Source organism: Pipistrellus hanaki (genome assembly GCF_964339955.1).
Source record: "Pipistrellus hanaki genome assembly, chromosome: 7".
Lineage (NCBI taxonomy): Eukaryota > Metazoa > Chordata > Mammalia > Chiroptera > Vespertilionidae > Pipistrellus > Pipistrellus hanaki.
Genome location: NC_140509.1, coordinates 55,866,297 through 55,890,690, shown reverse-complemented (window position 1 = coordinate 55,890,690; position 24,394 = coordinate 55,866,297). Strand labels below are relative to the sequence as shown.

The window sequence follows — 24,394 nt, the reverse complement described above, 5'->3', positions numbered from 1 at the left end:
CACAGTCCAAACAGTTCTTCTGAGCTTCAGGTAATAAAGCCACTAACAAAAAAAGATGTTTAAGTCTGAATGTCAATTAGCCATTCTCCCAGGAGCTCAAAGGTTTTTTGTCTTCATAACTCACAAATCTTAGGAAATAATAATTTAATAGTTTTTTCAATTAATTAAAAAACTTTAGATGCCTAATATTTGATAAAGTATACTATTAAAAAAATACATCAACAGAAAACTTTATGAATGTCACTAGACAATCAATTAAGCAAACTTTTATTGAAGCTTAAATTGTGGTACAGAAATACATTTCACCTGATTTAAGTCCAACACCACCATGAAGAGAAATTATGGCATCAAAAGTTTCCCTCCTCTAGCATAATATACGAGGATTAATTTTACTACTTAATCTACAGTTTTCATTTTTCTAGGTCTTGTTTCATACAAATTTATGTAGTTTTTCAACATTAGGTAGAAATCTTAAATGTATTAGAAAAAAAATTAGACCTCAAGCCAACTCATGTCGTCAAACCCACTGGGACACTGTTCAAGAAAATCCACTTTGAGTATTGGTCCTCAAATCAGCACCAAAACAGTAGGTACTGTGTGCTAATTAAGAATCAAACTGATTCATTGATTGAAAGCTTCTTCAATGAAACTCTGAATCAAGAATGTGCTTAAAATAAGTCAAAAGTGATCCAACCACTTGATTTCAAACCAAGTAGATTTTGTTTCGAAACACTTAAAAAAAAGTGTTTCGTTGATAAATACGGACAGAACAAAAACATCACTGCATTAAGCCACAAAGGGGGAGAGATGGGGTGGGGGGAAGAATTAAAAATGTAGTAAACTTTGCTGTTTCCTAGGTTGCTTAAATCTTATAGTATTTGAAAATATAACTAAACAGGCCAACTCCAAAAAGCCCGTATTTCTAGTCATTTCCCATTGACCACTTTGGATTTTTGTATGTTTTATAGACAGCCTTCTGCTTCACTGCGTATGTCTGAATAACCTGAACAGTTCTCATTCACATGATCCTCTGAAACTGTGAAGAAAACACCACTAAGAAGAGGAACACAGAAAGTCAGAACACTATCATGTGCATCACAGTCACAGAACTTCAGGTCACAAGACAGAATGACACGCATGCCGCTCTGAAATAAAAATTTAGGTGAATGATTGGATCTGACTTACTGAATCCAGTATAAATAACCTTTGTTTTCTCCTTGTTAATATATATTTAGTGATAAATTTTTTAAAAAACTACTACTTAGCAAGTTAGTAAAGAAAGACACGGTCCTCATGTGAAGCTATCTTATTTTACTGGAACACAGAATGGCATAGTTACCATATAGTTCTGCCAGGATAGTCTAAAATTAATTTGTGTCTTCCTTGCTAATCAACACTAGAAGTTTACTTTTGTCACCACCTTCTAAAAGAGCCAATGCCAATAAAAACTCCCTTGACCTTAAAAGAAAATTAAATCCTAGGGCCCATCCCTTTCCCCCACTGGGGTATAAGATTGGTATAGACCCAGTGTAACAGTGTATTGCTTTATTGGGGCAGGGTTGGGAGGGGAGACACCATGATGAGGAACAAAATCAATGAAAGGAATACAAACTCAGGAAGCAATAATGTTAAAACAGTAGTACACAAAATGGTTAACTTTCTTAAGAGGACTCCACTCGTGGAAGAAAAACTTTAATTGTCATTGCAAAAAATATCTGAATGAAGTAGAAATTGTTTTCAATAACATTAGTAGAGAATATGTTCTAGAAATTGGAGGTAACTGGATGTAACATCCTGGCAGCAATTTAATAGAACAGTCCCGGATGGTTAGGCTGAGGCCAATACCTAATGAGGACGAAAGCCTTGTCTGTGGGGAATTTTGGAGGATACCTGGAGAAATATTACACTGTGCATAAACCAAATTGAATTGTCGTAAGTGTTGTAAAGTTTCATATAGTAAAAGTTTTTTTCTACATGCACTTCAATTTCACAGCAAGAGTGGCATAGGTTGCCTAAACACAGAAGAGAGCATTCATGCAAGATATCTAACTCCTTGATATAATAATGCATACAATTCAAAATGATTACACTATCATTACATCTAGTGCTTTCTGCAACTACAAAGTGGTGGTTTTGGAAAGCATGGCCCCCGGTATCAACATCTAAAAAGCAGCCACCACCTTCTTTTATGTGTGTTTCCTTTTTGCGTTTTTTCTTCATTTTTGTTAATCAACTCTGCTGCTGCTGCTGCTTCTTAGCAAAACTTGTAAAAACAAAGTTGTAATCATTGAACATAGCACTCTGGCAATCAAGACGTTTAAAACCTTCAATCTTCTGGGGCGAAGAAAGCACTGTGCGACATTTAGAACTCTGGGGAAGAAAATTAAATAACTGTTAGAGCTTCCATACTGCAAAAGATTCACAGGAATGCCACAAATATTTAAAACATTCATCTTCATAAAACTATGGTATTTGAAATATCTTAAGCTGCCTTTTTATGGGCTTAAGTGAGATAAGATAACTATGTCCACCAGCCACCATCCCAATCCTGCCAGCAGCTGAAGCCCAACAATTAACTACATATAAAACAAGCACCAATAGAATTTTAATGAAACTCAGGAAGCTTTTCATCCCAAAAATCTCAACTCGTATCTGACTGACAGGTGCCATTTTATGACATTCCTCACTACCCTTATTTTCTGGAAGATTTTATTGTCAAAAAACAAAGTACCTGGTTTACAAACAAGGTGGTCACAAATTTTCCTGGCTTGAAGACTTCCACAACTTTCCTGATCAGGTCATCATAGGAGGTCTGACTTAAGTTTGTTTCAAAGCTAACATAAGAAAATTCTGGTTCTGGAGTGATGTGAATAGTCCAATAAGTTCCCTTAGAGAAACAGTTTTGTGTTAATAATGGAAAGGGCACACTTAAATATTTAAATAAGCATTAAGCAAATATTATTACTTACATCCGATTTCATGCCATTCATTGAATACCCACAAGGATTGAACATTGTGGCATCAATGACAGAACCTGGTATCAGGTCACGAATTCCACTCTCCTGAAAAGGAAAGGAGAGAGAGATTGAATGAAATACAAATTTTAAAAATAAAACAAGAATGTGTTAATATATTTTAGTCCCCAAGCAGAATCCAGAATTATTGAAAATCCTTACACGAGTGACATCCTTTGCAGTAACACCATCTTTCATGTAGAACTGGTCCATAACTGCTGGGTCAAGCTCACTCATCAGAATTTCCAGGGTTTGATCTGGCTGACTGATTACCCTACTCTCTGGGAAATCCAAAGTATACAAGTACCTATACAAAAGTAAAAAATCATTTCTAAAAATGACAACGGCAGTTTAAAGTAATCTTGTATATAAGAAAAAAAATCCGTAAGATTGTGTCCAACATACCAACAGTCAGAATTCATACGTCCCATACAATATGCTGCTCCATCTGTTGAGGGAGGAGAAAGTAAAATAAATGCAACAGTTCCATTTGATAGGATGGTTTTTTTCTCACCCTTCCAATAGCTGGGATGATACTATTTGTCTCCTATCAGAAATATCAGTGAAGGAAAGTAAGTGGATGAATTCACAAGTAGGCAAGACTTTCCCCATTACCCTTAAAAAAAAAAAAAAATTAAAAAAAAAAAATATATGTATATATTTTACTGACAGTCATTTAGAAATTCTCTTTAGCAGCCAGTGAGTCAGTCTAAGTGGTGCTGAGAAAACTATGGCATCTTCTCTCCTTAAGTCCATTAGGGAAATAGAATTTGGTTACCCATTTATCTATTCTCCCAAGTAAATACAAGTTTATTTTATGTAATACTTTCCATAGTTTCAAAGCCTCACTCAACACAGTAAATTAACAATTGGTAGATATTCACACTAATTATAATTAGCACTCTCTGATTTAGATCAGTTTAGTTTCATATTAGTAGATAAGAATAGAAATATGATTTTCTTTTAAAATCATGCCAGTGAGTGACTTTGTCAAATTTTCAAATGATCCTAAATTATCAGCTTTATCTGGGATGTAAGGGTGTTGGATTAGATAACCCTTAGTTCCTTGACCTTACACCTCAAAAAGAAAGGTTTATAGCCCTGGCCAGTGATTCAGTTGATTGGAGCATCGCCCAATACACCAAAATGTTGCAGGGTCGAAACCGGTTTGGATCAGTGAATAGAGCGTCGGTCTGGGGACTGAAAGATCCCAGGTTCGATTCCAGTCAAGGGCATGTACCTTGGTTGTGGGCACATCCACAGTGGGGGTCGTGCAGGAGGCAGCTGGTTTATGTTTCTCTCTCATGGATGTTTTTACCTCTCTATTCCTCTCTCTTCCTCTGAAAAAAAACAAAACAATAAAATATATTAAAAAAAAAAAAAAGAAAGAAAAAGAAAAGAAAGAAAAAAAGATCGTTTAAAAAAAAAAAAAGGTTGCAGGCTCAAATCCTAGTTGCAAGTTTGATATCTCTTCAGGCCATGAGAGGCAACTGAACAGTTTCTTTTTCACATCTCTCTCTAAAGCAAAAAACAAAACAAAACCCTCCACATATCCTTAATATATATATTTTAAATAAAGATCTGTAAATAAACATTTTCTAAATGAATGGGGGGAAAAACTTGCCTAGTAAGAAGAAAAGTAAGTGACATCCTTTGCAGTAACACCATCTTTCATGTAGAACTGATCCAGAACTGCTGGGTCAAGCTCACTCATCAGAATTTCTATGATTTCACTGTGTTTGTAATTTATAAATCAGCTCAATTCCTGTATAGAATGCTGGATCGGTGTCTTACCACAGGATTATGCAGTCACTCACTGTGCACACAGGATTATGCAGTCACTCACTGGGCATTTTTCTGGATGAAGGGATCAAAGCCTTCATATCCACTAATTTGATATAAATCAGAGCAAGTGACTAGATCATCTCCCTCTAGCAGGTGACTAATTCGTTTCATTTCCAATCACTTTAACAATGACCTGATGTGAGCACACACACATAAATATAAAACTTATAATCAACCATATTGATACACTTATCTTAATTATAAACATGCTACATTTGCATAAATGTGTTTTCATACATATAAAAGATTTCTGAAAATATATACTTTTAAACTTTAATAAAGCAGGTTTCAATTCTATTTATTTAAACTTACTTGGGAAAATTGCATTAAGAAACTCTATTTCTTCCTGGAAATTCCGGTGTGGGTACCCTTGGTGAGAAGGCTTCATGAAATTCTTACGAGAATAAAAGAAGCTCTAAAAAAGGGAGATAAACCAATATCCATGAGTCAAGTGCTCTTAGGAACAACTTCGTAAGCTGTGGAGAAGTCTCAACAGAGCATTAATAATACAGAGTGCATCAATGACTTTCTACGAACTAAAATACCCAGTCTACAGATGATGGGTCATAAAAATAATAGCAATTACGAAACAATAGAGCAGTGGTTTCTGATATGAGCATTTAAATAGACACGTAAGCCAAAATTTTGTGGGAGAACATGTGTACATTAAACTTTAAGAGTCAGTGATTCAGCACTGGCCAGTGTAACTCTGGTCATACTTTTTCAAGGATCATGGGTTCCACTCCCAATCGACACATACCAGGGTTTGGGTTTGTTCCCCTTCGGGGCATGCACACGAGACAACCAATCAGTGTTTATCTCTCACATCAATGTTTCTCTCTCTCCAAAATCAATGAAAAATATACCCTTAAGAAAAGAGTCGCCGGGACCGGTTTGGCTCAGTGGATGGCCTGTGGACTGAAAGGTCACGGGTTCGATTCCGGGCAAGGGCATGTACCTTGGTTGCGGGCACATCCCCAGTGGAGGGTGTGCAAGAGGCAGCTGATCGATGATTCTCTCTCATTGATGTTTCTAACTCTCTATCCCTCTCCCTTCCTCTCTGAAAAAAATCAATAAAATATATTTTTTTAAAAGAGAAAGAAAAATACTGGTTAAAAAAGAAAAAGAAAAAGAAAAAGAAAAAGAGTCAGTAGCCCTAACTGGTTTGGCTCTGGATAGAGTGTCAGCCTACGGATTCAAGGGTCCTGTGTTCCATTCCAAACAAGGGCATGTACCTTGGTTGCAGGCACATATCCAGTGGGGAGTGTGCAGGAGGCAGCTGATTAATGTTTCTCCCTCTCATTGATGTTTCTAGCTATCCCTCTCCCTTCCTCTCTGTAAAAAAAAATCAATAAAATATATTTAAAAAGAAAGAGTCAGTGATCCAAAAACTAAGAACATATTGTTTGAGTTTCTTATGAGGATCAATAACAAAAACTGCCGAAACCGGTTTGACTCAGTGGATAGAGCGTTGGTCTGCGGACTGAAAGGTCTCAGTTTCGATTCCGGTCAAGGGCATGTACATTGGTCGTGGGCACATCTCCAGTGGGGGGTGTGCAGGAGGCAGCTGGTCAATGTTTCTCTTTCATTGATGTTTCTAGCTCTTTATCCCTCTCCCTTCCTCTCTGGAAAAAAAAAAAAAAATTCATAAAATATATTAAAAATAATAAATAAAAAAATTAACGAAAACTTTCTTTTAGGTTCTATGAATGCTCCCTACTGGGGATCGAGCCCACAACCTGGGCATGTGCCCTGATCAGAAACTGAACCAGGGACCTCTTGGTCCATGGGATAATGCTTAATCCATTGAGCCACACCAGCCGGGCTCTCATCTTAATTTGTAAATGTTTTCAGAATTTAACTCTATACTGTTGCCTTAACATAATCAACTTTTTATTATGAAAACTGGATTAATTTTTCTTGCTTTCACTTAGTTTCTTTGCCCTTCATATTAACACTTCAAGGAGTTAAATATTGAACATGTCTGGTTTCTCCATTTCTTTCTCCCATATGCATTTTTCCCCCCAACTCATTCTCTGCTTCCTCCACATTCTGCTATTCTTTAGCATCAGGAAGAATATAGCAATAAGTATACAAATTTATTTATAACTTAAAGGATTAAATAATGGTTTTCATTACTTACTTGTATTGAGTCAAACCCACTGTAATCCCTAGCAAGTTTCAACAGGGGAACCAGTGCTTTCAGCAAGAGGGTGGTACCACATGTCTTCAAAATGAAACGTCTCTTGGAGACAAACATGCTACTCTCACTACAATTGAAAAAAGTTACAATATTATAATGCTGTTTATGTACTATTGATATAATTAACCTATTGTTGGACTATAATTTACAATATAAGTTTTTGCTAATTTTAAATGTTAAAACCTCAAGGAAGCAAATAATGTACAGTAGTCTTTCTCTTCCATTATACAAAAATCAGTTTAAATTCTAGAACCCACAGAAACAGTCCTTGAATTTGTTATAAAGCATATTATTTCATTACAAACATTCTTTTTTACTAAATTTTCCTCCTCACCCATCCCCCCATTAAATTCATACTTTACTTCATCTTGCACCATCCATTCTCACATGTATTTCTACAGCCATCTCATTACTTTTTACACTAAATAAGCTCAGCGAAGCAATGAATGTTTGTTTTTAATCACCATTATATCTCTATGGTAAGTTGTTCAATCCAAGGCCCATTATATGTATAAGAATTCAACATACTTATTGAATAAATTATCTTTGTAGTACTTATAAAAAGGTTAAATGGCTTTTTTCTGTTGCTAACTTCACTTTGCCTAAGGTTCTGATATTGAGAGGCATATACCAAAAGGAAGATCCCAATCTGCAAGGTAAAGGTACAATGTCATTCTACTCTCTTTATAGATACTTCCTGCTCATTATATGTAGGTAAAGATGGCAACCATCTTGAAGATCTTTCAGGTAAGACTTCAAAATCTACTGCCTAGAGATATCTGAATAAACATTTTATTTTACAATGAATTTTTAAAAATAAGACTAAAATCCAGAGGAACAATTTGCTATTCTATATATAGTATAATTCAGACAGAAATGTGTTAGGTAACACTTGTTTTACAGGACTTACCTGAGTACATAAGCTTCCTGCTTGTCAGTTTTTGTCACACTTATGATTGAACATTGCACATCCTTCAAAAGTATGTCCCATTCGGATCTATTATTTAACAAAAAAGATTAATTCATCATACTATTTGCCTACTCTCAGAAATTATAAATCCTATTTAAAAGTTTTTCAAAGATCAACAAAGCATATTGTGTATTTGTTGGTACATTATTATTGTAGCTCCTTATAAATATCAACATTTAGTTTTGTTCCAAAGTTACTTATCTATATTGACACCCATCAAATAAGATGACATTGGTATTTTACTAAGAAAAAGACAAATACCATGAATAAGCCATGTACAGAGGAAATTCAAAAGGAAACCAAGGCCCTGGCCCATTTGGCTCAGTGGATAAGAGCATTGGGCTATTGTCTGAATGGTCCGGGGTTTGATTCTTGTTGGGGGCACATGCCCAAGTTGTGGGCATGCAGGAGGCAGCTAATCAGAGATTCTCTCTCATCATCGATGTTTCTCTTTTTCCCTTCCTCTCTGAAATCAATTATCTCTAATAATAAAAGTATAATATGCTAATTAGACCTGACGTCCTATCAGATGAAGCCAGGGCTGCGAGGGAAGCAGTTGCCGGCAGCCAGGGAAAGGAAGGCCTACTCTTGCATGAATCCATGTATGGGCCTCATATATATATATAAAATGTATATATATAAAAGGCTAAGTGTCCGTCTGTCTGACCGGTAGCTATGACCACCAGGGGGCAGATACTCAATGTAGGAGTTGCCATGAACCACACTGGCCATCTATGTATATATAAAAGCTAAATATGCAAAATGTCCCCATGTAAGTTTGGGAGACCCATCACTTGTTATGATGTGCACCAACTACCCGAGGGCAGTGCAAAATGAAGGGAGGCCCAAATTGGCAACCAGAAGGCCCTGATCACCAGCCAGACCTAGAGACCCTACCTGTGCACAAATTTCGTGCACTGCGCCTCTAATTTAAAAATAATCAGCTCCAGGAACTGGTGCTGATAAACCCAACACTCAGCTTCACCTTCACCCAAGTAGGACACAGGCCCTGCCACCACGCCAGAGCAACACCCCACGAAATCACAGCCAACACCCATGGCACAAAATGTGGCCCACAGCCCAGCCCAGCCCAGCCCAGCCCAGAAACGGTGGCTATGGGTGCTGGGCAATGAAGTCACGTAGCAACGCCCGGTTTCCTCTCCCTAGGGACTAGCCTCCTTGCAGTTTCTTCCCCAAAAGCCCAGCTTGCTTTATAGCCAGGTGCAAACATTTTATAGTTTAACCAAATGTGTATAAAGTGTTTTCCCGTGCCTCATCTCATTTGATTCTCATAGAAGTCCTAGAGTAGGTAGTAGACTCAGTAGAATCCTATTTTCTTTTCATTAGCAAGACATGAATAGCAATATTAAAATATTTCTTCTAATTAATTTCCTTTCAATGTGCATGAATTTGTGCACTGGGACACTAGTGTGTGTGTGTGTGTGTGTGTGTGTGTGTGTGTGTGTGTGTATAAAGGAAACCAAAGAAAACCATATTAAAAAATGAGAAACATTATAAAAAAATGAAGGGGGGGAAAAAAAAGCCTTTGGCTAGCAATTCAACAGTACAAGCATTTCCACAAGATCTTGGGAATACAATGTGGCTCTAATGAAATGGGAAAATGCCTATTTCAATAGAGTAGAAAGTCTGTAGTACAGGCAATAATAGAGAGCAAAACTGAAGCAATATAGATATACAACTAAGTAAACTGGTACTCCAACTAGGGAATGTGCCCTGACCTAGAATAGAACCAGAGACCCCTTGGTTCATAGGTCGACGCTCAACCACTGAGTCACGCTGGCTGGGCCTTTGCCCATTCTTTAATTGGGCTGTTTGTCTTCCTTCGGTTAAGTTGTATGAGTTCCAAAAAATAAAGGAAAAAGGGTATGTATAAATAAGAAGTTACATGAGTTTCTTATATATTTTGGATATTAAACCTTTATCAGATATATCATTGCCAAATATGTTCTTCCATACAGTGGGCTTCCTTCTCATTTTGTTGATTTTTTTTTTTTTGCTGTGCATTAAGTTTTATTTTGATAGTCCCAGTTGTTTATTTTCTCCTTAGTTCCCTTTGCTCAGGAGATGTATGGGTAAACATAATGCTATGAAAGGTATCTGAGATTTTGCTGCTTATGGTTTCATCTAAGATTTTTATGGTTTCATGACTTACATTTACATCTCAGCTTTTATTCTGTGTTGCTGACTAGATAAAGTCATTCACTCTTTTGTCATGTCCCTTCTACTTAAGCCATGAAATAATTTTTTTATTAAATTATTATCTGTGTAATGAAATAATTTTTATTCCAGTAATTATTTTTGTTATATTTTTAAGTTCTATCTTCTATTTTTCTGCTAAGATTCTCTTTCATTTTGAGAATATTCACTCTGACTTATAAAATGGTTATGACAGCTGCCTTTAAATCTTGATCTACATCACCTCAAGGCTGGTGTATGTTGACTGTCTTCCTTTGAGAGACACCGAGAATATCCTGATCTGTATAATTGAGCAATTCATCACTGCAGCCTGAACATTTTATTAAAAAAAAAAAAAATGCTTGGGGGAGAGGGGGAGAACACACACACACACACAGAAACAAAGATCTATCAACTGCCTCCCACACATGCCCAAACCGGGATTGAACCTGCAACCCAGGCATGACTCTGACAGGGAAATGAACCCATAACCCTTCAGGGTAAGGATGATGTGAGCCACACCATCCAGGCCAAGTTATAGAATTTAAAATCTTATTTAAATCCTATGGAGCATATTGATTTAACAATCGTTTTAGCAAGCAATTGAAATGTTATGGTTTAGTCTTCAAATTCTTATACAACTTTTTCTATGGGTTATGATAGGATTTCAGTTTAGTTAGGGAAGGCTATTATTAGGCATGCCACCAGAGGCCCAATGCATGAAATTCGTGCAAGGGACTTGGTCCTTGCAGCCCAGGCTTTCCCTGGAAGGTCATCGGGAAGGTCTTTCTGCCTCCAGTCTAGTTAGAATATTAGGATGGTATTCAGATCTACCCTGCACTCAGTGGCCAGTCTGGTACTGGGAGGTGAGCTATCAGTCCTCAAAGCCTTGGATCTTCTGTTTAGGGTCAGACAAACATGAACAGCTCAGGGGTGTTCATATAAATCTTCATGGGATTCACTTTCTTCAACTCTCTCCCCTCTCCATAATATCATAGCTCTGACAATTTCTGGCTCAAAGGCAGAAGCAGGGGAACTTTTTGGTCCTTTGGCTAGAAAGCCAAGGCTTTAGGTTTCCCACTCTGTAGCAGGCTGGCTGTGATTATCTGTCTATCTTGGGCCAAATGGGGTGCTGACAGAGGGAAAACAACAACAGGGATATATCCCTGATGCTATTCCATCTTGGGACCACAGTTCTTCTGGTCAAAAACGTTTCCCCCTCTTTGGAATTTAAGCATTTGCCTGGTTACAATTACTACAGGACTGCATTGTCTGTGGCAGGAAAGAACAGAAGAAAAAAACAAAACTAAACTAAACCAAAAGGGGATCCCATCCATTCTCTTTGAGCCAAAGGGACCCCCTCCTTCCTGTCTTTACAGACCAGAAAAAGAGGACTTCTTAGAGTTCTTTATTTGCATCTGGTGTGCAGTTCCAGGTTTCTGGCAGCCTTTGAAAGTCCCATAGGAGATTCCAGAGGAAAAAACAGAAACCACGGCTGTTTCAGTGGCATTGTGAATTCTGGTTTCCTTCTTCCACTCACCTGCTAACATTTACTTTTCAGAGCCCTCACCATGCATTCTGTCCAGGGTTTTTAGTTGCATCTAGAAAGGTGCTTATTCCACCTTAATGGAAACCAGTGCTCCTGTAAGTCACTCACTGTTACTTAAACTCTGCAACCAAACAGAAATCCTCCAGCAGTCATTATTTTTCCAAAGTCACAGTGTGAAAGAAAGCAATTGTGTGAAAACATCTTAAACACAGTTGGATTGTCTATCAACCAAGTGGTTATAAAGACATAATCCTAAGAGAGCGCCTAGGCTCAGAAATATAATAAAATACCAGAGGTCTGAGGCCTGAATTCGTGCAAGAGTAGGCCTTCCTCTCCCTGGCACCAGGGACTCAGGCTTCCCTAGCAGACCCGGCTTTCATCTGGAAGGGCATCTGGTCTAATTAGCATATTATGCTTTTATTATTCTAGATAATAAATGGGGGGAGGCCCCCAGCAAAAAAGATGTGACAGAAAAATAAAACTGAAGAAATTAGTACAGTGCTATACTTGTGCATTAAGTGAATGGTGAAAAACACCAAAACAGCTAAGAATTCCAGCAAATCATTTAATTACATTCCTGAAAAAGTAAATCTTTTTGTAAATAAAATGAGGCTTTATTGGAGTCTAGCCACACCCACTCATTTATATAGTGTCTGTGGTTGCTTTCTCCCTATAAGGTCAGAGCTGAGTAGTTGCAACATGGACTGTACCGTCTGCCTTGCAAAATTTTAAATTTTCTATCTAGCCCTTTACAGATTTTTGCTGACTCCTGGTTAGGGAAAGATTTTAAGTGCCCTGCTTTATGTCCAAGTAGGGGACATGTAGGAGGCAGCCAACTAATGATTCTTATAGTTGATGTTTCTATATCTCTCCCTTCCTCCCTGCAGGTGTGTGTGTGTGGTCTAATAAAAAATAGAATAAGTTGAGGTGTTTACATGAGAAAACATACGATTAAAATGACAAGACAGATGTCTACATCAGCTGACTCAGTTATATGTAAAATAGGCAAGTGACTAAATTGAAAAAATGTTTTAGCCCTAGTCAGTTTGGCTCAGTGGATAGAGGGTCAAGGGTCCCAGGTTTGATTCCGGCCAAGGACACGTGATGGAGGCAAACCAATGTTTCTCTCACATTGATGTTTCTGTCTTTCTCTCTCTCTTCCACTCTCCCTAAAAAACAAACAAACACAACAATAAATAAATGGAAAAATATCCTCAGGTGAGGGTTAACCAAAAGAAAAAAAAAGTTCTTATTGATTTTATGAGACAGAAATAAGGATGAGAAGAGTCTATTGGCTGCCTCTTGCATGCCTCCTACTGGCAATCAAGCCCACAGTCTGGCCAGGCATCCCTGCTTGGGATGGAACCGGTGGCCTTTCTGGTGCATGGGATGATGCTCAACAACTGAGGCACCGGCCAGGCCTGCCTGATTGCACAACTGGGGAAAAACAGCCTCTTCATTAAATGTTGGGGAAATTGGGTCTCCACACAAAAGAGTGAAGTTGCAGCCCTACCATATGCAAAAGTTAACTCAAAATGGGTTCAAGGCTTATGGGAAAAGTCTGACGCTGGATTTGGTAATGTTTTCTTGGATGAAACACAAAAAGCACAGGCAACAAAAGCAAAAATAGACAAACAGGACTATATCAAACTTAGTAACTTCAGTGTATCATAGGAAAGCACTCGACATGAGTGAAAAGAAAATTTGCAAATCATATATCTAACAAGTCAATATTCAGGATCTACAAGAAACTCTAACAACAAAAGCAACCCAGTTTAAAAAATGGCCAACAAGCATATGAAAAGGTGCTCTACACAAATCATAAAAGAAATGCTAATAAAAAACACTTCATACTCTTTAGGATGAAAAAAAAAAAAGGGGGGGGTGGGGTGGGGGGTATAACATGCGCTGGCAATGAACAAGGATGTGGAGAAATTGTAACAATAGTGTACCTTTGGTGATCTAGCAATCCCGCAATCCCACTTCGGGGTATGTATCCAAAAGGATTCAAAACAAGATCTGGAAGAGGTATTTGTACATCCATGTTCATTATAACTCACAAATGTCAAAAGGTAGGAAGCAACCCAAATGTCCATCAAGAGATTAATGGATAATGAAAATGTGGAATATACATATAATGGATAATTCACCCTTAAAGAAAATACTTTATCACTTGCTACACGAATGACATTACGTATACTAAATGAAATAATCCAGTCACAAAAGGACAAATACTTTGTGATTCCACTGACGAGGTACCCAAACAGTTATATGAAGTATCTAAAGTAGTTAAAATCATAGAGAAAGTAGAAAGACAGTTGTCAAAGACTGGGGGAGAAAGGTGGGAAAATAGTACTTTATAGATATAAAAGGTTCTAGAGAACTGTTGCACAACAATAAGAATATACTTAACAATCCTGAACTGTACTCAAAAGTAGTTAAAATTATTAAATTTCATGTTTGATTTCTTAAACTACAATTAAAAATGTAAATGACTGAGGGAACAATGCTGCTGGAGGGTTTTCACCCTTATCACCTAAGGAATTAGAATTGAGTTTGATCCTACTCTGAGATCCAATAGGTCAGACACTATAGATGGCCCTTGAAAGTTTGCATTTAAAAGACCTCCATGTGATTAGATTCCACTAATGGATTACTTTCTTAAAGCAATTTACTAAAAAAGCCTATTTGAAGCTGCCCTCAACTGTGACTACCTAATAACACGTCTTTCCTTACATTCAGGTCTCTACACCTTACCAAGATAGCAATCTTTGGGTCAAACCCTAAAACATAAGATTATTCTCCAACAAAGCCTAGCCTTGATCAAAACAAATTCTGAGCATGCCTTCTTAGGGCAGTTAATTCAAGATATCTAGAGAAATAAGTACTGTTCTTTTTTCTTCTTTCTTTCTTTCTTTTTTTTTTTTTTAAACAAACCAACCCAATTATCACAGTATTCTCCATCTCAAATCTCTACCCCAAATTTAAATCACTATCAGTATAATTGTTTATGGTACTTTCAATGTGCACTTCTTAAAGAAAGGTGGTTTAGAGACAGCAGTTCAAACTTTTTTGAAACTGTTAGAAATGTAATGAATTTAATTAACAGGAAACTTTTCTACTCCAAAGCATTTACACTAAAAGTTTTTTTTTAGCAATGGGTTGTAAATTCATTTAATGTAAATTATCAATTCTGCAATACTGTAGTCAAATAAGGCTCGAGTCCTGGGAAAATTAATGCTGAGCTGTGATTTACTCTCTTTCCAACTGCCCCTAATACTTTACTGCAAGTTATATTTTAGCTTATAAAAGTAAAAACACCTTACCTGGAAGCTTCTCACAATTAATGAAATTTTTATTTATTCTCTTTACTTCCACTAGAATTTCCCACCTGAACCCACCTTTAGCTTATAAAAGTAAAAATACCTTATCTGGAAGCTTCTCACAATTAATGAAATTTTTATTTATTCTCTTTACTTCCACTAGAATTTCCCACCTGAACCCACCCACCTCTTACTAAGAATAGGTCAAATTTGTGATGAATTCAAAAGCAAAAGCCTACTTTATGTCCTTAAAGATAAAATTAAACTTTTTAAAACCAAATTTCTTATTTTTTATTACTCAGATGTTTCTTTCTAATGAATTGACCATTACATTTCCTAAGTTCTGAAATGGCCAACAGACCATAGAAAGACATTTCTTTAGGCTCCTGCTTGAAACCAGCAGTTTCAGCAAACTGCTGGCCTTGATTCAGGGCCAAGCAAATTTATTATTTCTGACAGACTACCTCCCCATTACTTCCATCCATTCCAAAACTGCCATTAAAATAAGACTTTTGTTTGGTCCAACTTAGTGTATGAATACACTTTTATACATACTCTTGAAATCTGAAAAATCAGTAGACAAAACTACAGGTTAAGATACTACTCCTTTTTACATTTCAACATTCAGTTTTAGAACACATCATCCTTTCCTTATTATTTACTTCGATATGCTTTCCACCAACAGATGATTAACCAGTGTTCTTTAACTCAGCCCATACCAGACAAATTTTTCTATTAAAAATAACCCCCTCCCCTCAATTATATGTGTCCCTTTGATCTCCATTGAGAAATTAGTAAAAGATTACCAGTATTACAAAATTGCTTGGAAAGATGTCTATTTTACTTTACATGTGTTCTATTCCCTCATGCCACATTAAAAAAAAAAAAAAAATCAACTCCAGGTGGACTGCAGATATAATATAAACACGAAAGGTAAAACAATGTTGAGGGATGCACAAAGATATCTCAAATAGTTGTGGACAAGCTCAGGGGAGCCTTGCATGGCTGCCATACAAACTCAAAGACGGAAAGAACCACCTAAGATGGTCTGAAATGAAAACTTCCTAACTAAAAGTGAATCTAATGATCAAAATATACAGAACAAAATAGAAACAGAGGCATGGATACAAACCACAGACTGATAGTTGAGGGGAGGGGAAACTGGAAAATGATGAAGAGATTAACAAAAGAACCTATAATGCATAATCCATAGGCAACAGTGTGGTGGTGGCCAGAGGGAAGGGTGGGATGGGGACGTCTGTAATAGTGTTAAGTAAAAAAAAAAAAAAAAAAAAAAAAAAAAAAAAAAAATAGAGATAAAAAATAAAAGTGAGTCCTGGCAGGTAATCCTGTACTAAGCAAGAATATTCCTTGACAAAGGTCAACCTTTTTCTTAACTGAGCCTTTTGTGTTTTTTGCAACTACCTGACAACACATCTTAGTCATTTTCTTTCCCAGACCCCTCAGGGCACAATCACTGTACCAGAGCAAACCAAAGAACCCTCACTGTTTTCATGTCAATTGTTCAGTTAGCTATCCTATATCCACCAATGTAAAAGAATTGTCTATTCCGTCTTTTTTTTTTTAATATATATTTTATTGATTTTTTACAGAGAGAAAGGGAGAGAGATAGAGAGCTAGAAACGTCGTTGAGAGAGAAACATCGACCAGCTGCCTCCTGCACACCCCCTACAGGGGATGTGCCCGCAACCAATGTACATGCCCTTGACCGGAATCGAACCCAGGACCTTTCAGTCCGCAGACCAACGCTCTACCGCTGAGCCAAACCGGTTTTGGCTATTCCGTCTTTTTATCCAATTCTAGAGATTTCCAAGCTTTGCATTCTCCAACCTTCCCAATCACCAAGAGATTTCATGTAACCCCTCTAAGTTTTCCCCCCTTGTTACTGAAAGCTAACTCCAGCATGTCATAATTGCAAGAGTTTCATCAAAAGGTTGATGTAACTTGGGGACTCATCAAGGGCTGAGTCACATATGTTATCGCCTGTTGGAAATGGCTAAAGGTATTTCCCCAAACCTGAAAAGGATGATTGCTTGCTGCCAGACAGCTTCAGGCATCTTAATCTACATGATATTGTGTCCTATTGGTCCAACACCTGAACAGCCACAGGCAATTCCCCATTCTGATAGTGGACTGTGTATAGAAACCCCACCCTTTGATGTGTATATCCACCTTGCCTTAGGACAAATTATGTTAATAAACAAGGGGTCCTGAGACTAGGAGAACTTAGTTCTTTTAGCTAAGTTTTCTGTCTCCCTATAATGCCTTTCAAAATTATGTTTCATCTCTGGACTCTTATTTAATTTAAGCACAGCCCTTCACCAGATTGCTGAACCCTTCTAGATGCTGGATCAAGACCACGGGCATTACTTTGTATTCTGATGTATAAAATAAGTGGTAAAACTGACATTTTCCAAAGCACTTTCTCAGTCTATTGCTTTCCAGCAAATTTTCTCAGCTTGGTTCATATAAACTCAAAGATTCTTTACTGGTTTGGATATTTCTTATGTCGTGCGTGACATAGTACATAAAAACTGCTAACCATTAAAGGGAAATATTAATAAATTGAACTATATTAAACTTATGTGTTTCTATTTTCAAAGGTATCAGTAATAAGGAAACCCATAGAGGGTATATTTAAAATACACATATTGGACAGAGAATTCATCCATAACATATTAAGAACTATAAAGTCACCCCAGAAAAAAATAATACTTGAACATTTCACAAAAGATATCTATGTAACAAAGATATGAAAAAGGAAGCGAGCCTCCATTAGAATGATGGGAAATACATTCTACTACTACACACACAATAGTTAAAATTAAAAAAGCCAAGTGTTATCTTTCCCTGCGGATAGTGCTCTCGCAAACTGGTGAGCGAAACATCCCTAAAACCCAGTGAATTTTCTGTGCGAAGTTTGGCAAGCATCAGCCCCACAAAGTAACAGTACAAGAAGGGCAAGGAGCTGAAACCGTTTTGGCTCAGTGGTAGAGCGTTGGTCTGCGGACTGGTTGGTCTGCGGACTGAAAGGTACCAGGTTCGATTCCAGTCAAGGGCATGTACATTGGTTGTGGGCACATCCCCGGTAGGGAGTGTGCAAGAGGCAGCTGATCGATGTTTCTCTCTCATCGACGTTTCTAGCTCTCTCTCTCTCTCCCTTTCTGTAAAAAAATAAATAAAAAATAAAAATAAAAAAAACCAATAAAATATATATATTTTAAAAAAAAAAAGGGCAAGGATTCTCTGTATGCACAGGGCAGGTGGCATTATGACAGGAAGCAGAGTGGTTATGGTGGGCAGACTAAGCCTATTTTTTTTAAAAAAAGGCTAAAACTACAAAGAAGGTTGTGCTGAGGCTTGAATGCCTTTAGCCTAACTGCAGATCCAAGAGAATGCTGGCCATTAAGAGATGCAAGCATTTTGAACTGGGAGGAGATAAGAGAAAGAGCCAAGCGATTCAGTTCTAAGTTTTATATTTTGTTTTATTATATGACAAAATCTTGATATGTTCAAATAAAAAAAAAATAAAAAGTGTTAGATGAAGTTATGCTGCTACTGGAACCCTCAAGCTAGATATATGCACTCTCTGACCTAACAAATACATAATGTTCAATAAAAGACACATGCAATCTATTTGTATTAGCAAACTAGAAAATATTCAAATGCTCATAACAGTAGAATGGATAAACTCTGGTATATCAACACAAAACAACTACAAGCACAACAATGAGAATGAACTACAAAACCTCAAACACAATGTTGACTGTGGAGGCCTTGGTTGACTCAAACCAAAGGATTCCATATCTACAGTATGTTAGAAGTTAGGATACTGGTTACCCCAGCGGTAGAGGGGCAGGAAAATAACTGTTCCTAGGTGCAAGTAGTTCTGCCTAGTTATATTTCTTAAACTTTAGCGACACGAGTGTGATCAGTTTGTGAAAACTAGGTTTGCATTATGATTTTCATAATTTTTTTTGTTTCAACAAAGTTTTAAAAAAATCTGTATTCAAAAGACAAGCTGTTATACTAAGAGCCAGATTTTTCATATTATACTTCTTTCTTTGGCTGATTACCACTTCCTCAAACTCTGCTGGAATATTGCCTTCAAAATTACCTTATGGCTTTCTCTCTTGGTTCAAAATCTTTGGAGTTATTTTCATGTTACAATTCTTCAAGCTCCACACCACTTCCAATTAAATATTTTTGTCTTTATACATCACAAAAGCAGCTTTTCTCTAAAATCATTTCAGCAATTTTCCAAATTCACATTCATCTTTGTTATTGTACAAAGAGTTTGGGGCTATATAATGCTCTAAGTTGATTTCATACAGACGCAAATTGCTTAGTTTACATACTTGGGGGGAGGGCAGAGAGAGCTCAACAGCAACCAAAATTACTCTTTGGCTTGTAGCAGTAAATACAACATATATGCTAATAACCAAATTAATATTCCTGTTTGTGAGGCAATTCAATCATATGCACGGTGATAATCACTGAAAAGATAAAGTTATTATGCAAAAATAATCAGATTGTTTTTAAAATATATATTTTTTTATTGATTTTTTTTTTTTTTACATAGAGGAAGGGAGAGAGATAGAAAGTTAGGAACATCAATGAGAGAGAAACATTGATTCAGCTGCCTCCTGCACACTCCCTACTGGGTATTTGCCTGCAACCATGGAACATGTCCTTGACTGGAATCAAACCTGGGACCCTTCAGTCCGCAGGCAGTTGTAATACCCACAGACCCAAACCGGTTAGGGCAAATTCTTATCATCTTTGTATTTATCTACAAGATTCCTGACATACACACCTACGTAAAACTATCAATCACAAGACAGTGACCACTTCTACCACTCCCCAAAGGTCCCTCAGGCCTCTTTATAATCCACACCCTTTTCTTTACTCCCAACCCTTAGGCAACCACTGGTGTGATTAATATGCATTTTCTAGAAATTAAATCTTTAAGAAACTACTAAATCATTTCTCAAAGTGGTTTGTTCACTTTCCACTCTCACCAGCAGAGTTCTGGTTCCTTCACAGACTGTCAGCATTTGGATATCAAAATTATGCTAATCCCAAAATGAGCTGGGAAACGTATCTATTCACAAGAATGTGTGAAAGGCTGGAATAATGTCTGCCTTGAATGTTAGGGAGAACACTCCAGTGAAACCACCTGGGCCCAGAATTTTCTTTATGGGACGAAATGACTAATTCAATGTATGTAATGGTTATAGGACTACTTATATTTCTATTTCTTCTTATACCAACGTTTGGAAAGTAATTTTTTCTAGGAATTTTCCCATAACATGTTAATGCAGCATGTGTAGTAATCCTGTTAGAACATTTGTGCCTGCTCATTCTCAATGTCATTAGGTTTTACATTTGATATACAGTAAAATCTATTAAAATCTTTTATTATAACCTTCCATCTGTTTACATTTTAATGGAATTACTGAGAGTAGGGACACGAGGCAAGGACAAGCAAGGATTTCTAGCTTCCAAATTTTTATATTATTCAATAAAAACAATACTGCTAAAGGTTGCTTCATGATATTAATCCTTCTAAAGAATGACAAATCTAAAAGCTTCCCAGTGACACCGTCTCCTCTAGTTGAATAAAAACTACACCAAGCCGAAACCGGTTTGGTTCAATGGATAGAGCGTCGGCTTGGGGACTGAAGGGCCCGGGTTCGATTCCGGTCAAGGGCATGTACCTTGGTTGTGGGCATATCCCCAGTAGGGGGTGTGCAAGAGGCAGCTGATCGATGACTCTCTCTCTCATCGATGTTTCTAACTCTCTCTCTCCCTTCCTCTCTGTACAAAATCAATATATATATATATATATATATATATATATATATATACACACACACACACACACATATATATACATATACATACATATACATACATACATACATATATATATATATATGAACTAAATCAAATTATTGTGTAGCCTTTTAAATTACAATCTCATATACTTAATTCTTCACCCTTGGTTGAGAGGGGTGGGAGAGATTTTGTTCTAAAGTTAAATATAAAACACTTATAACATTTTTACAGCGGTTACTTACTGTATCACTGTTTTTAAGCACTATATATACACTAACCCACTTAATCCTCACAACTACCCCATGAAGTAGGTACCATTATCATCTCCATTTTAGAGGTGAAAATATACCACACAGCTAGTCATTAAATGTTGTTTGATTAAAATCTAGACATTCCAGAGGCCATGCATCATTTCATTATGCATCTTCTTCTAGATGACAATTATCCTTCCACCCTCTGGCCAGGTTATCACTCTAAGTGATTTATCTACTAGCATCTAACATTTTTTCAGGTACTTTTAAAATCTCCTAGTAACATAACCTACCCGGTGCATTCTTGTTTGACTGAGAGTTCACAGAAAAACTTTCCCAAAAAAGCCTAACAATGGACTTCTCAGTTAAATCGATAGATTTTTTTTCGTTCTGAGTTACTCCATCTAAAACAGCTGAAACAGCCGAAACCGGTTTGGCTCAGCGGTAGAGCGTCGGTCTTCGGACTGAAAGGTCCCAGGTTCGATTCCAGTCAAGGGCATGTACGTTGGTTGTGGGCACATCCCCGGTAAGGGGTGTGCAAGAGGCAGCTGGTCGATGTTTCTCTCTCATCGACGGTGTGCAAGAGGCAGCTGGTCTATGTTTCTCTCTCATCGACGTTTCTAGCTCTCTATCTCTCTCCCTTCCTCTCTGTAAAAAAATCAATAAAATATATTTAAAATTTTTTAAAAACAGCTGAAACATCTTAGAGAAAACTCTCAAAACAGTGATTCAACTTATGTTAAATATGTACAAAACGGGCACTAAATTGTGAACTGTACAAAACAGAATATTCTGTCCTTGAAGATTAAACTTTTGCCATTTCATGAGCCATATTCAAGCAGTAAGATAACTGCTACTGATAAAGGCACAAAGGAAAAATGGTTCTCAAGTATTTAAAGCAGGCAAGCTGCCCTTCGTTTTATAAGCCTCTCTCCTGGACTCAAGGAACTCTTAACCACCCACACACACACACACACACACACACACACACACACGCCCAAGCTTACATTCTGGCATTTCTACCAAGAACTTGGAGAAAGGGTAAAGCTCTCGTCCCTGTATTAAGAACGTGTCCTTACAGATAAAACTTTAATAATAAAAAAAAAAAATTAGTGAGTCAGGGCAAAACAAGGCTATTCATTTTTTTTTTTTAAAATAAGATTTTCTAAATCATTTTTTCAAAGTGTATCACCAACAACAGGGAGTTCCCCACATGGTGAAAGGGAGGAAACGTAAGCTCCCACGTAACACTTGTAAGAAAAGTAACTGCTTCCTCTAACATACAGCGCCGAGGATGCACCCTGGCCACGGGGTCAACCTGTTCGGCGCCGCGCCGAGCTTTGGAAAAAAAACGAGACCTGCAACGTGAGCCATCCCGACCCTTTTTCTAACCAGAGACTCAACCCTTCAAGACCTAACATAGCCTTCGAGTCCCGGCAGCACGTGTCCTCCCGGATCGCCTGCGCCAGTGGCTTGTTGCCGGCGACAGCGCAGCGCGCAGCCAGCATTCCCGGGCCGCCCATTGGCCGCACCCGGCCGGGCGGCTCTCGGCGGGGCCGGGCCCTCATTGGCCGCCGGCGCTCAATGAAGCGGCCGCGCCGGTTCCTGCGCCGCACCGTGTGCTGAGGAGCCTCCGGGGCCGCGGCGGGCGGGCGGCGTGCCCGGGGGCGGGCCCGGCACCTGCGGCCCCGCGCCGCCCGCGCTCCGCTCACCCCACGACCCCGGCGGACCTCTCGCCGCCGCTGCGCCGGCCCGGCTCTCTCGCGTGACTGCCGGCGGAGGCGGGAGGCCGGGGCCCCAGAGGCCTTTGCTGGCTCATTGCATTCAGAGGCATTAAGTCCCGGGCCTCCGGCTCGTCCATGTCGGCAAACAAACCTTCCTCTGCCCCGCACCTCGCCGGGACCCCCCCAACGCCTCGGGAGCAGGTTACACACACCAAGGTCAAGAGTCGCGCGGGGAAGCCTCGGCGGGCTCCGCGGCCGGGAACGCCCCGAAAGGCTTTGGTGCAGAGCACGTTCGGGCGGCGGTGGGGCCCAGCCTCTGCGACAACCACCGCCCCCCCATCCCGATCCCCGCCGCCCGGGCGCCGCAGGCCTGCTCGCCGGCCCCTGCCCGGGCGCGGAGGGCCTCCCGATCCTCCCGGAGCCGCAGCACGCGGCGAGGAGAACCAGTCCGGCTCGGACTCACTCCCTCCCTCCTCCCCCCAACCCCCAAAGCGGGCACGCCCGAATTAGCGCCTGACGAAGCCCGCCCAGCCACACCTGCCGGGAGGGAGCCCTCGCGGCCCGCCCCCACCCCCCAGGCTCCCCTCGCCCGGGGCCTCGGACCGCCGAGCCGAACCCGCTCCCAGCCGGGGCGCCGCCGCCCGCGGCCCAAGCGGGGACGTTACCTGAGCACGCGGGCGGCACCGGCCTCCTCCCTCCCCTCCCCCGCGGCCTGCGCCCGGCCCGGCCCGGCAACGGCGACGCCGGGAGGCACCGGCCCGGCCCCCGCATGCTCCCTCCAGCCCCGGGGACCCCCTTTTTTTCGCGACGTGGAAATACACCCCCGAAGGCGGAGCTGTTCCCATCTGAAGGCTGCGGAGCACCCGGCTGCTCCCCGCCTCCTCCTCCTCCTCCGCCCAGGGGTAGTCTCTCTCCCCCGCGGCGACAGCCCCGGGGCCGCCCGTGGGCGAGCGCCGCGAGCGCCCCGGCCAGCACCCACCTCGGGATGGTGCGGAGATCCCCCGATCCCTGGCTTGCGTCGGGCTGCTGCTTGGAGAACCAAACCTCCAGCAGCTTCTCGGTCCCTTCGAAGAAATGTGCAGCTTCCATCACCGTGCGACGAGCAAACAAACCAACAACCACAGAAAATCAACTAAATTAAATCTCTTTTTTCTCCCGCCGCTGCTGCTGCTGCGGATTGTTCCAGCTGTTTCAGGTTCCTTTTTTTTTTTTTGCTACAATTTTTATATTAACTTTTTCTTAAAAAAAAAAAGAATAAAATTTTCCCGGCTTTTTTTTCTTTTTTCTTTTGTATGCGTGTGAGCGAAAAGTTGAACGTGAGTCTGTTGGAAAGAAGAGAGGCAGATACAGTTCAGTCTCTTGCAGTCCGCTGTTCCCCCGTTAAGAGAGCGAGCTGAGCGAGCGCTAGCTAATGTCGCCGGCCATACTGTGGAAGCGAGGGCGCTGCGCGAGCCGCG

At 39.5% G+C, this 24,394-nt stretch overlaps 1 protein-coding gene across 1 annotated transcript; it reads right to left on the bottom strand.

The window, feature by feature from the left end:
- Window positions 1-230: 230 nt before the first annotated feature.
- Window positions 231-24,388, bottom strand: AMD1 (adenosylmethionine decarboxylase 1). Its single transcript, XM_084889898.1, has 9 exons — window positions 23,917-24,388; window positions 7,973-8,059; window positions 7,003-7,129; window positions 5,172-5,274; window positions 3,420-3,462; window positions 3,177-3,321; window positions 2,970-3,062; window positions 2,732-2,887; window positions 231-2,370 (listed from the first exon to the last, which is right to left on the bottom strand). Exons 1-9 carry the CDS (start codon window positions 24,024-24,026, stop codon window positions 2,230-2,232), a joined length of 1,005 nt encoding a protein of 334 aa, XP_084746024.1. The 5' UTR covers window positions 24,027-24,388; the 3' UTR covers window positions 231-2,229.
- Window positions 24,389-24,394: the final 6 nt, after the last annotated feature.

Excerpts from the sequence above, each read along its gene's own strand:
- AMD1 (XM_084889898.1), bottom strand. The coding sequence starts at position 24,026 with ATGGAAGCTGCACATTTCTTCGAAGGGACCGAGAAGCTGCTGGAGGTT. Across the intron at positions 7,130-7,972 it reads CAGGAAGCTTATGTACTCAG|TGAGAGTAGCATGTTTGTCT; the intron begins GTAAGTCCTGTA and ends TTTCAATTGTAG. Across the intron at positions 5,275-7,002 it reads GTGGGTTTGACTCAATACAA|AGCTTCTTTTATTCTCGTAA; the intron begins GTAAGTAATGAA and ends TCCCTTTTTTAG.